Below are 15,296 nucleotides of genomic sequence, written 5' to 3' on the forward strand. Positions count from 1 at the left end.
CAACTCGGGAAGCTAATAACCTACAGCAGAACTGAAAAATACAGCTTATTTCCCCCCCAAACATCACCTTTATTCTTCCTTTCATCTTCAATCAGTCGATTAGTTCTAATGATGTAGTCATCCTTCAGTTCAAGTTGATACCTGAGAATCAGAATGACTAAATATGAGCTCCTCAGTCATTTTTCTGTTAAGACTGTTATCAGTGCGGGAACTTATCTATGGCACAGGAGCACCTGAGGGCGCTGAACATGACAATGTGTAAACTTCAAAGTCCTCAATACTAAAGCCAGGGATATGACCTCTGAACATAAAGTGCCCAGTAAAACCCTTCCTCGATCCTATAAACTGGGTCCCAAAACTCAATCACACAAAATGAAGGGTCGTATTATCATAAGGTTACTTACTGAAAACAATCACTTTTCAGTTGGTCTCAACCGACACAAAGAGCAAAGGGGTAAATTAAATTTACACAGCACACAACAGACTCAATCCCAAATGATAATCAGACAGTCACTTCCAATCCACCTGTACCATCTGTCCACCCCCAACCAAGGTAAGAACTTTTGTGCTCAGGGACTAAGGGCAGTCCTGAGAGCCAACCGCCAAGAGCATTATACCCGGATTAGGAATACCAAAAGGCACATTTTCACCGTTTCACTTCCCTTTCCCAGCTGTTACCATCTGCCCTTTTGGTTCCAAAAGGAAATAGAAGCACTCCTGTGGTGAAGAGCCTCCAAACTCCAACACCTGCCAAAGTCATATGAGGATTCCCAAAGCCAGACAGACACCATGCAGCCTGTGGAAGCTGTCACAATGATACCAAATAGTTCACTAGCTCCCTATCTATGTAAAATTAACACACATATTTTAATTCATTTATTCCTAAAAATTCAGCAACTACAGACATTTCCATTTTAGCTATTTTAGTATAGAAACTGACATAGAAGGTGTGGGTAAAATACATCATTTCAAAATCAATAGATAAAAAAGCTGCCATATTTTTAAAAAATAGAATTTGTCTAAAGGATAACCTTGAGAAACCTTTGCAATACTGTGTAACGGAGTATCAATGACAAATTGAGGGAGGCAATAAAAGAGGCCGAATAAGAAATGCCCAGACCACCCGAGCTGAATCATTTCCTCGCGACACATTTACAGCAAATATTAACTGAGCACTTTTTATGTGCCAGATGCTTTCCCACACACTGAAGAGAAATGTTACCACATGGGCATAATGTTGTAGCACTGAGATGTTATTCACTGATACACAAAACTCAGACTACAGAAAAGCCAAAGTAACCACAGTTGTCCATATTTTCCTTTCTCTATATCACTTTTTGCCTCACATAGTTAATTTTAGCTCTTTTGATCTGGCTTTGCTGAATCTTGAAGAAATACGAGGTACATGTTCACTGACAAATACTATGATCATTAGTGTAATTTATACATGGTTAGATACCCCCATCCTTGGGGCTGTATAAGTGAGGCAGAGAAAAAGATAACTAAAAGTGGTTATAATTCCAATTTTACAGCTTATCAACTATGCAAGCTGAGCAAGTCACAAGGTACTGAAAATTAAAGCAAATCACAGCCCGCAATAAATGCTAGAGAAGCCATAAGCAGCACAGAGGATGTGTATCTCTATACTTTTTTTTTTTTTTTGAGATGGATTCTTGCTGTCACCCAGGCTAGTAGAGTGCAGTAGCACAATTTCAGCTCACTGCAACCTCTGCCTCCCGGGTTCAAGTGAATCCCCAGTAGCTGGGACTACAAGCACCCACCACCACACCCGGCTAATTTTTGTATTTTTAGTAGAGATGGGGTTTCACCATGTTGGCCAGGCTGGTCTTGAACTCCTCACCTCAGGTGATCCGCCCACTTCAGCCTCCTAGAGTACTGGGATTACAGGCGTGAGCCACCACACCTGGCCCTTATATTTTAAAAACTATCCTAACTTAAATGCAGGAAAGGATTGACTGTATTGATAAAACTATGTATTTTTTTTCAAACACTAAAGTTTGCCTAAGTTACAGACTACTTCGTCAGTTTTTATGTTTCTACCAACTTAATTTCAACATATCAGTTATTTAAAAATGCTTAACAATTACTTTAGAAGTTCATTCTTGAGCTTTCGGTCATAGGTCTCCTCAAAATTCTTTATATTCTGCTTCCGTCTCCTAAGTGCCTCAGTTATGCTTTTATGTTTTTCCTCCTGGAGCTTCTGGTTCCTGAAATTGGCAAAAATATAAAAAGTAAATAAACTACCATAGCGGAGCTAACAAATTTAGGGAAAAAATCACATGTGTCTAGTTCAACAGACTAAAACTGCTACATGATATCACTATTGGGAAGTAGAAATAAAGAGCCAGAAGTCCTCAGTGTATTTTATGAACTGACCTAGTTACAGCGTACTGAAACTAGCAGAACTGACTATGGCTTTGGGCTGAGGGGAGTGGGAGAGTGTCAAGAGAGAAGCGGTTTCTCACAGAAGATAAGCACTTAAACAATGGTTATAGGTGATAAACGGCCAAAATCAATTCTGGGATGAAAGAATATTATTAGTTACAAAGTAACAAGTAAGTGTACTTACGTGCTTGAATCTTCTATAATACTGTTTCTAACTGTGGGATTTAATTAATTAGTCCATATATATTCAAGATAGAATATTTGTTTTTGTCATTTAATAACCAATCAGCTTTAGCCAAGTGTGGTGGCCCGCACCTATAATCCCAGTTTTTCAGAAGGCTGAGGCAGGAGGATCGCTTGATCCCAAGTGTTTGAGACCAGCCTGGGCAATACAGACAGACCCTGTGTCTTAAAAACAAAACAAAACAAACAAAAAACCCTATTGATTGAATGCTGAAAAAAGTACCAAAAGAGAGGGCAAAAGATAGATGGATCAATCAGGGCTTCCAAATACTGAAGAATAGAATGGTCTTCATAGTGAGACTTTAAATCAACCATAGCACCAACTCCTTAGCCAGGAAGGTAGGTTCACAGGTAGTGAGATCCAGTCATCCTGAGAAGTGCTACAAAATGCTGACTAGTCTAAGAACAGGTAAAGGCTCTAGGTATTAGCTCCCTCTGCCGGTAACCTGGAAAGTCGTGGAAAGGTAAACTACATTTATTTAGTTTATACGCTAAGAAGGAGGGAACAAGAGTAGAGAAAACGGAGGTAAAGGTATGATGAACTTTCTCTGCCCCAATTTTGTGCCTATTTCTCTCTCTTGATCAATCTGCCTTTTCATCATTATTGCCAAAAAGAGAATAAGGTAGACAGAAAGTTGAAATCAAACAAATTAAGCCTATAGAAGTGAGAAAAAAACATTAATGAAGATGGAGACAAATTATTTAACAAACTAAGATTCCTGGAGTATCTATGGGTGTCAATAGCAGATTCCCAAAGGAAAAGAAGGCTTACTGCACAAACTATGGACAGGTGAGCTTGCTGTCAATCCCAGGTAAGATCTGAGGGATGAAACATTTGTGAGCACTCAGAAAAAGTGAACACAAAGAAATAGTTTCACCAAATACAAGTCAAGTCGGACCACCATACATACTTCCTTTTCTGAGCACACAGCTGGTAAAAGCTGCAGGCCTGGATATATGGAATTCAGTTTACTATACATACACACACGGAACTATCAGATCTGAGGGACTGAATGTAACTGCAAAACATATGATCTGTTCCAGTATTAACAGCTTCTCCAAATTATCTATTTGGTCTTACTGTAGCCTGATGATAGCATCTCATTGGTCTTTTCATCTTAATGTTTAACATTTCAAAATCAAAACCCTAGTGTTTGTTCCTCTTAATTCGTACCTTCTAATGCTAGGTGATATCCCCTTTACAAACAAGAACTCTACTTGGCAATGAACATTAGAATATTTAGACATATATTTAGTAATTCTTTTTAATCTCATCACTCTGAATATCCAAAATGAACATGCATTACTTACAATTCAAAAGCTTCAACTCTTTGCTTTAGCTCTGCTTCTCTTCCTCTTAGCAAATCCATATCTTTTAGTAAAAGTTGCCTTTGAGCATAAATTTCTTTCGTTTCAATCTGTATAGAAAAGCATTAATTTTTAGCAAGCAAGCTAATGAAAGCAAAACAGATTTGAATGAATATACTGCTTCCTAAATTCCAAAAAGCAAACTACAGACATTTAGGATAACAATTTCACCTTCAAGAGATTCCAACTCAAGGTATGCTTTTTGCTTATTCTAGTTGCATAAAAATTTACTCCCCCAATGACTGTTAAACTACCATTACCCTATAGTCCTAACATGCCATGCGTAATTTATGCTATTTAGTTCTTTAACATCTCTCAGCCCCTTATCCAAAAAAAAAAAAATTTTTTTTTGAGACAGGGTCTCACTCTGTCGCACAGGCTGGAGTGCAGTGGGGTGATCCTGGCTCACTGCAACCTCTGCCTCCCAAGCTCAAGGGTTCCTCCCACCTCAGCCTACTGAGTAGCTAGCTGCAGGCACTACAGGCACATACCACCAAGTCGGGCTGATTTTTTGTATTTTTGTAGAGATGGGGTTTTGTCATGCTGCCCAGGCTGGTCTTGAACTTTTGGGCTCAACTGATATGCTTGCCTTGGCCTCCCAAAGTGCTCGGACTACAAGCATGGGCCACCAAACCTGGAGCCCTTACCTAAATTTTGGCAAGTTCCCCAGGAAGAAAAATTAAACAAAATGTACATTCAGCAACAAAACTCCAAAAGAATCGAACCCCCATGGTTTTTAGTGGTGGTGCTGTCTGAATGTTTCAGTTCATGGGTCATTCTAACTCAGAGTTAGCAAGCTCATATGAACTCCTAAAAGAACGGACCATCCTTCCATTTGTGTGTTCACAGAGAAAGAATTTACTAACTACCCACGACATGTCAAGCAGCATACTGGAAACTGGATATAAAAAGGTAGACAGATATAGTCCTCATCTCTAAAGACCTCACAATGTAGTCAAGGAGTGAGAAACAATCACACTAAGATGTGATGATTTTGTAACTGAAGTACATAGTGATGCAGGAACAAGGCCTAAACGAGTCGCTCAGTGGGAGTCAGGGAAGGCATTACTCAGGTGACATCCAAGCTGGGTCTTGAAAGACAGTATGGTTTTGTCAGGGAAAGAAGGGGATGGACAGTCCAGGTGAGGGAATAAAGATATGGTGCTTTTTATGAGGATGACAATCTTCTTCAAAGCTTTCAGATAATCAGAGTTAAACGGTGATCTAGACAGTCACCTATCTTGAAGATGGAGTTATTAGTCTAAACACAATCTAATCATCTCAAAGATATGTGCTTCCAACATTCATTTTTATAGCTGAAGCAAGCCCAATTCCTAGAAATGCTATACAAAATTTTAGAGGGGGTGCCCTTAGCATTATACAACCAAGTCTTATTGAGAAGCCCCAAGCAAGAGTGGACACTAGGGGGAAGCATTCCTACTTTCAATATCTGACAGCAGTAGTTCTGGATGTATGTTGGAAATAGTGCGGTAAATCTAGTTAGGTCTAAGACACGCCCTTGGGAAAGGAATATGATCTTAAAGGAGTAGATCCAATCCCGCTTGCCAACATGGACTCCCTCCCACTCTTCACCCTCTCCGTCTCCTGTCCAGTTACTTTCTGGGGTGACAAGATCAAATGGTCACATGGATGACCCTTGTGGCCCTGGTGACTCCTTTACCCCGGGGACCTTCACCCTTGCTCGTTTCCATGGCTCTCTCCAATGGCAGCATACTGCATTTGGTTTCTAGTCTCCACCTGAAACCTCATCTTGCAATTCTGTATTCTTGGACCATCCTTATTCTTCCAACTACCAGTCTCTCTAGATCGAGTCCTTGATCACTGACACTGCCACTCAACCCTCCCTTTCCCCCAGAAGCCACCTGCCCTCTCCTCTGCTTCCCTTCACTACCCAAGAGAGCCCCAGAATCTTCAATTAAATAGGCTGCCTTTCTCTAGTCAAATAAATTAGGCTCTGAAAAGCTCCACTTCCCAAGCATCTCCATTTTTCCACCCTCACTGAAAGGGGCAGAAAGAGATACTTACAAATCCTCCCCAGAACTAGAACAGAAAACTCACCTACAAGCACATGGGTTGATCTCTTTCAATTCCAGGCTCCCCCAACCACAGCTGAGCCCTCAATACAGGTGATCAGTCCTCTCTGCTTTAAAGGGCTGTTCTTCCCTTATCCATAGGAGCTACTCTGCACCTCCAATCTGCTCCTAAAACCTGAGATCTAACCCCCTAATCTGCCTGAGGAGATGGAGCTTATTCAGGGTGTGTTTCTCATAACCCCAACTTGATTTTCACCTCCACAGTTCTTGCCTTTCCACCAGTCTCAGAGGAAGCAAATTTGTGTATCCTTTTCAAGGCCCATCCTTCTGTTTGCACTCTTGGCCCCAGTCCCTATTGCTCTTCTGGGGCCTTGTTCCATCAATTGTACCATCCTGTTCCTGGATCTTGAGCCAACCTACTAATAGCTGCAGGAAATAGCCACCCATAAAATATTTGTAAATACCACCTCTTGGTGCTTTTGAATTCTTTCAAGGGTACTCTTTTCCCGAAGAACGAGGGCTTCAGATTTTGCTTGACAAGCTTTCTCAAAATCATTCTGGAACACGGCTAATTCCTTCTCATACTTTTTTTTCGCTTCCATTTTAATTTTTGCTATCTCGGTATCTTTAAAAAACTTCAACTGCAAATTGATCACAAAAATTAAAAATACCATTATACTATTAAAAAAGGAACAAGTTCTCTCTCTACATCTAGGTTTAACATTAATGCTCTGCCCAAATACATTTATTTCATCTTTAGTTTTATCTCATTCACTGTATTTGTGGGATTCACTCAACAGGCATAAACAAATGTCATCAGAAATAAAAAAATATATGCACAACAGTATAGTATCCCATTCACTATTAAAAGTTCTAGATATTTTCCCATATACCTAAGGTTAAGACTTTAGAAGACAATCAAAAACATCACTCTTATTAACAGTAACAAGATAAAGCTTACCTTTTGACACATTTCTGCCCGAAGTTGCTCTTCTATTTCTCTCTTATATTCATTTAGCTTTATTTCTAAAGATTCGAACTTGATACGCTGAGGGTAAGCATCTGCAAACTGATCATCAATAAGCTGAAGCTTCTCAGCTATTAAAAGATAACACATCAAATTAGGACATAGAAACATGGTCAGGTGCGTAAGATGCCAGACCTCTGGTTCAAAAGAGCATACTTAGCGGCAAGTGTAGGGATGTCTGCAACTTACTTTGAAATACAAAAAAAGGAAAGTCGATGAATGGATGGACAGATAAAAATGATGAAGCGAGTATAATACAAGCGTAATAGTGGAATCTAGGTAGTGGATATACAAGTGTTCACTAAAATTGTATCAACTTTTCTGTATGTTTGAAAATGTTCATCATAAAATGTTACGAGGACAAAGAAAGCCAAGAGTACAATTTAAGTCAGAAAACACTGGAGTCTTTTCCTACTCTCTAAGTGCTAAGACAGAGAGCTCTTCATTGGACTTCAGTTAAAGCTGACTTACACATTCAAAACGATAACTTTAAAAGAATCAAAGATCATGTACATCAACTCCTCCCCTTTACAGATAAAGAACAATACAGTTTAATAAGTGACTACATAACAGCATAACCAGGATTAAAGTGAGGTCTACTGACTCTTTCTTCCCTTAGTCCACGGCCCTCAAACAAACTATGGATCAGAATCAACCACACAGCAAAGTGCAAATCTCAACCCACAGTACAATCTCAACCATGTATAACGCCCACCAAAAAAGTATGCACAGATCGAAAAAGGCTGGCAGAAGTAGATTAAAACACTGATAGTGCTTATCTCTGGTAGGGATGACTTTAGACATGTTTTTCCATCTACTTTTCTATGTTTTCCAAATGCTGTCCAATACAGGACTCTCCAGCCACACGGGGCCATCGACACTTCAAATGTGACCAAATTGAACTGAGATGTGCTTTAAATGTAAAAAACACATGAGATTTCAAAGACTTAGTGCAAAAACTAAATGTGAAATATCTCATTAGTATTTTTTTATATTGAATACATGTTGAAATAATATTTTGGATGTATTAGGTTAATATTATTAAAACAAATTTCACCTGTTTCTTTTTACTTTTTTCAATGTGGCTGCCAGAAAATTTAAAATTACATATGTGGCTCACACCACTGAACAACACTGCTTGATAATTAGCAAGTAGTATATTTCTAATTGAATTAAACCTACACTTAATGAAAGGCATAGTCATATAATACATTTTATGAATTATGAACTTCTTTTTTTTTGGAGACGGAGTCTCGCTCTCTCGCCCAGGCTGGAGTGCAGTGGCCAGATCTCAGCTCACTGCAAGCTCCGCCTCCCGGGTTTATGCCATTCTCCTGCCTCAGTCTCCCGAGTAGCTGGGACTACAGGCGCCCGCCACCTTGCCCGGCTAGTTTTTTGTATTTTTTAGTAGAGATGGGGTTTCACCGTGTTAGCCAGGATGGTCTCGATCTCCTGACCTCGTGATCCGCCCGTCTCAGCCTCCCAAAGTGCTGGGATTACAGGCTTGAGCCACCGCACCCGGCCTGAACTTATCTTCTTACAAGTTAGTTACTATTTAAGAGTAAGGAAGGGCCAAGAAATCCATTAAGCATATCATTTTAAACAGCTGTTTCCCATCTCTACTGAGCACAAAACTGATGGACAGGATGGTATTGTAGACCAGCTGGATAGTACAAAAAGCTCTAGATCATGGACAGGAGAACTTGGACTCCACTATTAGTTCTGATGCAGCCTGAGTGTTTCCAAGTTGCTCTCCCTCTGAGGACCTCGGTTTCCTCAACTATAAAATGAAGTGATGGGCCAGTGACTTCTTTAGTTCTTTGCAAAGCAAGTAGTTTAATCTTCTAACTGGGTGGCTATAAAGTTAGACAAGACACAAGGAAGAACCTCCCAGTTAAGAGAAGTCAAACTCAACAAGGAAGAATACGGGCCTTTGAATCCCTGCATGATTTGGTCAATGTAGCCCTGGCATTCATGAGGCTAGGCAATGACCCTGGAGAGCACTTTCTGGTCCCCCATGATGATTCCAGAAGAAATGAATTCCCTTGTTGCCTGCAGGTTGCATCCCTCCAGTTCAAGGAGCAATCACACAATATCATAAATCAGATAATTTCCTTCATTCAAAAATGAAAACAGTAGAACTGAAATTAAGAAAGGCTATAATTACCCAGAGAATCTCTGCTAAATGTCGAACTTGTCTGAGTTTCCATATTACAACTTTCTTTAGCTTGATGATATTCTGCCAATTCTTTTAAAAAATGCATAAGAAAACCTAAAAAACATAATGCATAAGTTTTGTTTCAGAACTTTCAACCACTGCTCAGTGGTTTATACAATCTTAGTTTTATGACATTACTATTTTTTACATTATATATCTTTCCTTTTTTTTAGAGACAAGAGTCTTGCTCTGTCACCCAGGCTGGAGTGCAGTGGTGTAATCATGGCTCACTGCAGCCTCAACCTCCTGGGCTCAAGCAATCCTCCTACTTCAGCCTCCCAAGTAGCTAGGACTAGAGGCACACACCACCACCCACCATGCCCAGCTAATTTTACTTATTGTATTAACAGGGTGTCACTATGTTGCCCAGGCTAGCCTCAAACTCATGCCCTCAAGCAATCCTCCTGCCTGGGCCTCCCAAAGTGCTGGGATCACAAGCATGAGCCACTGTGTCCAGTCATATCTTTTAATAAATTTGAGGAAAAGCCTTCCCAAGCCTGATGCAAAACCTGGAGGGAATAAGGAGAAATATTTATCAATCTAACTGCATAAAAAGTGAAAGCTTACATATGGCATAAAATAAAAATAAAACACACTGGGAAAAATAGTTGCAATAATATGGAGGCATAACCAAGACTAAAGTGATGACATTTTCATAACATCAAAGAACTCTTACAAATCAGTTAAAAAAAAAAAAAAAACAGAAAAATGGGAAAAAACGTGGACAGTGTGTAGAAAAAAATAGTCAAAGATGAACAAAATTTTTAGATGCTGAATAAACATGAACAAAATCATAAATGCAAATTAATACAACAGAGAAACCACTATTTTCCCTTTAACACTGCTAAGATTAAAACTTGTATAACGCTAAGTGTTGGCAAGGGAGTGGATATATAGCTATGCTCATTCACTTGGGAGAGAAATTTGTCAGTGCTTATATATATTTGAAATGCATGTGCCCTTTAGTCATTCCACTTCTATGAATTTACACAGCTATACTTTTATAAGGGCACAAAGGGTGCACACTGCACAATGGTCTGCACATTGGTTACCTGTAATGGCAAAAAGCAAAAAATAAAACAACCAAATCTCGATCAATAGGGGGTTAAATACATTCTTTAAAAATAATTAGTCTATACTGCTATAGAAAGATATACTGGTGGATTAAAAAAAGCAAATTGCATACAGTATCTATGATATAATCTCAATTGATTGTGTTTTAATTACAAATACATAATTTTAACCTCAGTTTTAGAAGGATAAACAAGAAACTTAAATCTAGTTATCAGTGGAGTGAAACCGTTAATTCTAATTATCAGTGGAACATGAGATTAAAGAACATGGGCAGAAACTGCTACTTTGCTTTCACTTTATATCCTTCTGAATAGTTTGAGACTTTGTTTTAAACCACAAGCATAAATTACTTAAGAAATGTTTAGTTTCTTGGAACTAAAAACATTAGTTAGCTCAGCACCTTTCCCCCTACTCCCACCCCCATCCCCTTCAGGGAGGAGATCAGATTGTTTTGTCACTGTCTGCATTCCATCCTGGGATCACCTGAGGTAAATTTGCAAACATTAAGGTTCACTCTTGATGATGTAATGCTCTTATGGGTTTTGACATTGGGTCTTTTCATTCTCTTAACAGTGTCTTTCGGCAGGGTGCAGTGACTCACACTTGTAATACCAGCACTCTGGGAGGCTGAGGCGGGCGGATCACCTGAGGTCAGGGGATCAAGACCAGCCTGGTCAACATGATGAACCCCATTTCTATTAAAAACACAAAAAAATTAGCCAGACGTGATGGCAGGTGCCTGTAGTCCCAGCTACTCAGGAGGCTGAGACAGAAGAATCACTTGAACCCAGGAGGCGGAGGCTGCAGCGAGCTGAGGTCGCACCACTGCCCTCCAGCCTGGGCAGCAGAGTGAAACTCCACCTCAAAAACAAAACAAAAATAACAGTGTCTTTCACAGAGATGTTTTTAATTTTAATAAAGTCTAACTGATCTTTTTTCTTTCATATATCTTGCTCTTGGTGTTACATCTCATCACAAAACCCAAGATCATCTGGAAGTTTTATAGTTTCGCATTTTACATTTAGGTCTATGGTTCATTTTGAGTTAGTTTTTGTGTAAAGTATAAGATCTGTGTCTAGGTTCACTTTTGTGAATATGAATATCCAATTGTTACAGCACCACTTGTTGAAAAGACTATCTTTCCTCTATTGAACTGCCTTTGCATCTTTGTTAGAAAAAAATCAATTGACTATATTTGTGTGGATGTATTTCTAGACTTTCTAATTCTGTCCCCATTGATGTGTATGTCTATTCTTTTGCCAATTGCAGGTAAGAATTTTAACTTCCAAAAAGCAAAGGGCCAATGTCCAAATTTTCTTCCCTCCTCTAAATTTTGTGCACATCATTTTCTGGATATTGTCAGGCCTCTGAGTTCAAAGCTCAGCCATTGTAACCCCTATGACCTGCACATGTATGTCCAGATGGCCTGCAGGAGCCAGCCGAAAAACCACAGAAGTGAAACAGCTCCTTCCTTAACTGATTGACCAAACTTACGACATTCCACCATTATTACTTGTTCCTGCCCTGCTCCAACTGATCAATCGACCTTGTGACATTCTTCTTCTGGACAATGAGTCCCATGATCTCTCCACCATGCACCTTGGGACCCCCTCCCCTGCTAACAATAGATAACCACCTTTAATTGTAACTTTCCACTGCCGAACCAAGCCCTATAAAGCTGCCCCTCTCCTATCTCCCTTCACTGACTCTCTTTTTGGACTCAGCACACTTGCACCAACAAGGCTGTTTATAAAGTGAATAAACAGCCTTGTTGCTCACACAAAGCCTGTTTGGTTGTCTCTTCACACGGATGTGCATAACAAGTATCACTATCTCTGAAAGGAAAAATTAGGAGTGGGAAGAATGGGTGACTAGAATCTAGGAGAAAAGTACCACGGTCATTCAACAGCTTAGCACCCTGAGCATAGATATGGTAGGATAAGACCACAGGTCTCTGAGTCAGGGGACAGACAACAGTTAAGTACAAAATATCTTTGTACATGTTTTCTGTTAATTGAAAGACACCAATTTTTTTTAAAAAATTTTATCTTACCAGGAGCTATTTTATTGTTAGCTAAGAGTTCTATCCAAATTTTGGCACTAGGATGCCTGACATATCTGCAACTCATAGTTTTTCTGGCTTCCACAAATTTTACTGGGATGCTAGGTGAAGCTGGTAAGGGCTGTCAGCCAGATGTCTTTCTGAACCAGATGCATTTAAAGAGACTGAAGAGACTGTGTAAAAACTTTTTTCTTTCTTTCTTTTTTGAGACAGAGTCTTGCTCTGTTGCTAGCCTAGAGTGCAGTGGCGCGATCTCAGCTCACTGCAACCTCCGCCTCCCAGGGTTCAAGCGATTCCCCTGCCTCAGCCTCCCAAATAGCTGGGACTACAGGTGCACGCCACCATGCCTGGCTAACTTTTTGTATTTTAGTAGAGACAGGGTTTCACCATGTTGGCCAGGATAGCCTTGTTCCCATGACCTTGTGATCTGCCCACCTCAGCCTCCCAAAGTGCTGGGATTACAGGCGTGAGCCACTGTGCCCAGCCATGGAAAAACTGTTTTTAAGGATAATTTATCTACGTAGATTTTTTTTTTTTCTTTTGAGATGTAGTCCAGCTCTGTCACCCAGACTGGAGTGTGGTGGCGCTATCTCGGCTCATTGCAACCTTTACCTCTCCGGTTCAAGCGATTCGCCTGCCTCAGCCTCCCAAGTAGCTGGGATTACAGGCACTCGCCACCACGCCTGGCTAATTTTTGTATTTTAGTAGAGATGGTATTTCAACATGTTTCACCATGTTGGCCAGGCTGGTCTTGAACCCCTGACCTCAAGTGATCAGCCGGATTTGCCCTCCCAAAGTGCTGGGATTACAGGCATGAGCCACCATGCCTGGCCCATAGATTATTTCTTAATATCCCTTCAAGCCATGAAATAATAGTTAAGTAAAAGATACTAGCTATATACCTCAGAGTTATGCTAATATGGTAGTCACTATGCATGTGTAGCTAATTAAACGTAAATTTAAAATTCAGTTACTCAGTCACACTAGCCACATTTCAAGGCTCAATAGCCACATGAGGCTAGCAGCTACCACATTAAACAGCATAGATACAGACATTTCCATAATCACAGAGAGTTACACTGGACAGTTCCTAGAGCACAGAATATAGGATCATTTACCATACTGAACTTCAGTAGGGATGGTCTGGTTTGCGGGCAGCCCAGAATATCTTATGTTCCAATTTATTTATCCTCTGCTAACATTACTACCAAGAGACTTGGCAATTAAGTCACAGACTTAATGGCTGGCAGAAAAATAAGTATTCACATGATTAAGTTCTGCATGAATTGGCGAACGAACAGATGAATAAATGAATGTCCTTGTGGGGATGACAGCAGTGCAGGCAACAGAAAAAATCCAAGGGTGTACCAAAACAAAAGGACTATTACTAACAGCTTATTTTAAAATACCTAAAGAATAACTATGCATCAAAGCCAAGTTGCCAGCTTATGTTCATGCTACAAAGCCCATCATCAAGTCTAACTAACGGTCTGAAACCCACAGTAGTTATGGACTCTATGAAAGGTTATTATCAAGGCCAAAATTAAGGCAATTTATTAGGTCTATATAAACATTTTTTTGTTTTTTGAGACGGAGTTTTGCTCTTGTTGCCCAGGCTGGAGTGTAATGGTGTGATCTCAGCTCACCACAATCTCTGCCTTCCAGGTTCAAGCAATTCTCCTGTCTCAGCCTCCTGAGTAGCTGTGATTACAAGCATGTGCCACCACGCGTGGCTAATTTTTTTGTATTTTTAGTAGAAACGGGTTTTCTCCAGGTTGGTCAGGCTGGTCTCGAACTCCCGACCTCAGGTGATCCACCCGCCTCGGCCTCCCAAAGTGCTGGGATTACAGGCGTGAGCAACCGCGCCTGGCCTATATGAACATTTAAGAACAAAAGACATATAACATATTACTGAACACAACTCTCATTCTTTAAGGAACTATTAATACATCTAATACCCTATCAATTATACCTGAGAGGGATACCTAGTATACAAAGACACTTGGCCTAAAAGTTATTAGTTTTTTGAGGTTTTTTTTTTCCTGCCGAAATGTTCCCAACAGTGGGTATTTTTACAAACAGTATCTTTCAGCCTGTCTGTAGGGCCTTTGATACTGTCTGCAGTTTTCTTATTTGAATATCTAAGTTATTACAAAAATGGAAATATAGGGGAAATGACCTGCAGAAATCAAATAATTTAAATCAAATTAAATTTTACTCTTCTCCCTAAAAGTTAGCTTCATTCTCTTAGAGGAAAAAGTACATAGAAAAATGTCGCTGTTCTCTACAAAGATGATGGCTCCTACCTTTTTGATTTTCTTTATCAGATCCTGAAACCTGTTAAAAGAAAATATTTTACTTTTATTCAGCTATTCAGTTATAATTAACAAACCAAAGTCGATTATAGAAACTAAGCCATCGTACCAGTGATTTGTAGAGACTGGAAGTAGGGTTGATTTTAATGAGTTGTAATAGATCCTGCATAGTAAATACCTTAAGAAAAAAAAGTTACTAATTAGACATATTGTTATATCAGTGTTTAAATGATAAATTAGGATGTTTCTGAATATGAAATTAAGAAACATCCTTCAGATTAAGTAAGATTATAACTATGCTAATAAAGCAAACTTAAAGCTCTTTCTTACACTGTTAAATAAGTTACTATAAACATATCAAGGTCAAAAGGACAAAATATCTTTACCATGTAATTAACTTCTAAGTACTTCACATCAAAGATGACATGTCTAACAGAAATGTTTAATGCCTTACAGATGACACTGAAATATCTGATGAACCAATGAATACATGACTGAGTTCCTGGGTCATTCAATTACAATCTTTTAA

At 39.5% G+C, this 15,296-nt stretch overlaps 1 protein-coding gene across 11 annotated transcripts in view; it reads right to left on the reverse strand.

The window, feature by feature from the left end:
* Positions 1 to 15,096, reverse strand: part of OFD1 (OFD1 centriole and centriolar satellite protein) — a 43,077-nt gene extending 27,981 nt beyond the window's left edge. For all 11 annotated transcript variants that reach the window (XM_026449822.2, XM_026449830.1, XM_026449829.1 and 8 more), the window contains exons 1-8: positions 14,877 to 15,096; positions 14,759 to 14,789; positions 9,266 to 9,370; positions 7,033 to 7,169; positions 6,539 to 6,712; positions 3,961 to 4,067; positions 2,109 to 2,228; positions 68 to 141 (exon numbers count right to left, since the gene is read on the reverse strand). In XM_026449822.2, coding sequence (XP_026305607.1) covers positions 68 to 141; positions 2,109 to 2,228; positions 3,961 to 4,067; positions 6,539 to 6,712; positions 7,033 to 7,169; positions 9,266 to 9,370; positions 14,759 to 14,789; positions 14,877 to 14,936 — 808 coding nt within the window. In that variant the 5' untranslated portion in view covers positions 14,937 to 15,096. The remainder of the gene's footprint in view (positions 1 to 67; positions 142 to 2,108; positions 2,229 to 3,960; positions 4,068 to 6,538; positions 6,713 to 7,032; positions 7,170 to 9,265; positions 9,371 to 14,758; positions 14,790 to 14,876) is intronic.
* Between the last annotated feature and the right edge of the window lie 200 nt (positions 15,097 to 15,296).

The sequence above is a fragment of the Piliocolobus tephrosceles genome, chromosome Y (genome assembly GCF_002776525.5).
Source record: "Piliocolobus tephrosceles isolate RC106 chromosome Y, ASM277652v3, whole genome shotgun sequence".
Classification (NCBI taxonomy): domain Eukaryota; kingdom Metazoa; phylum Chordata; class Mammalia; order Primates; family Cercopithecidae; genus Piliocolobus; species Piliocolobus tephrosceles.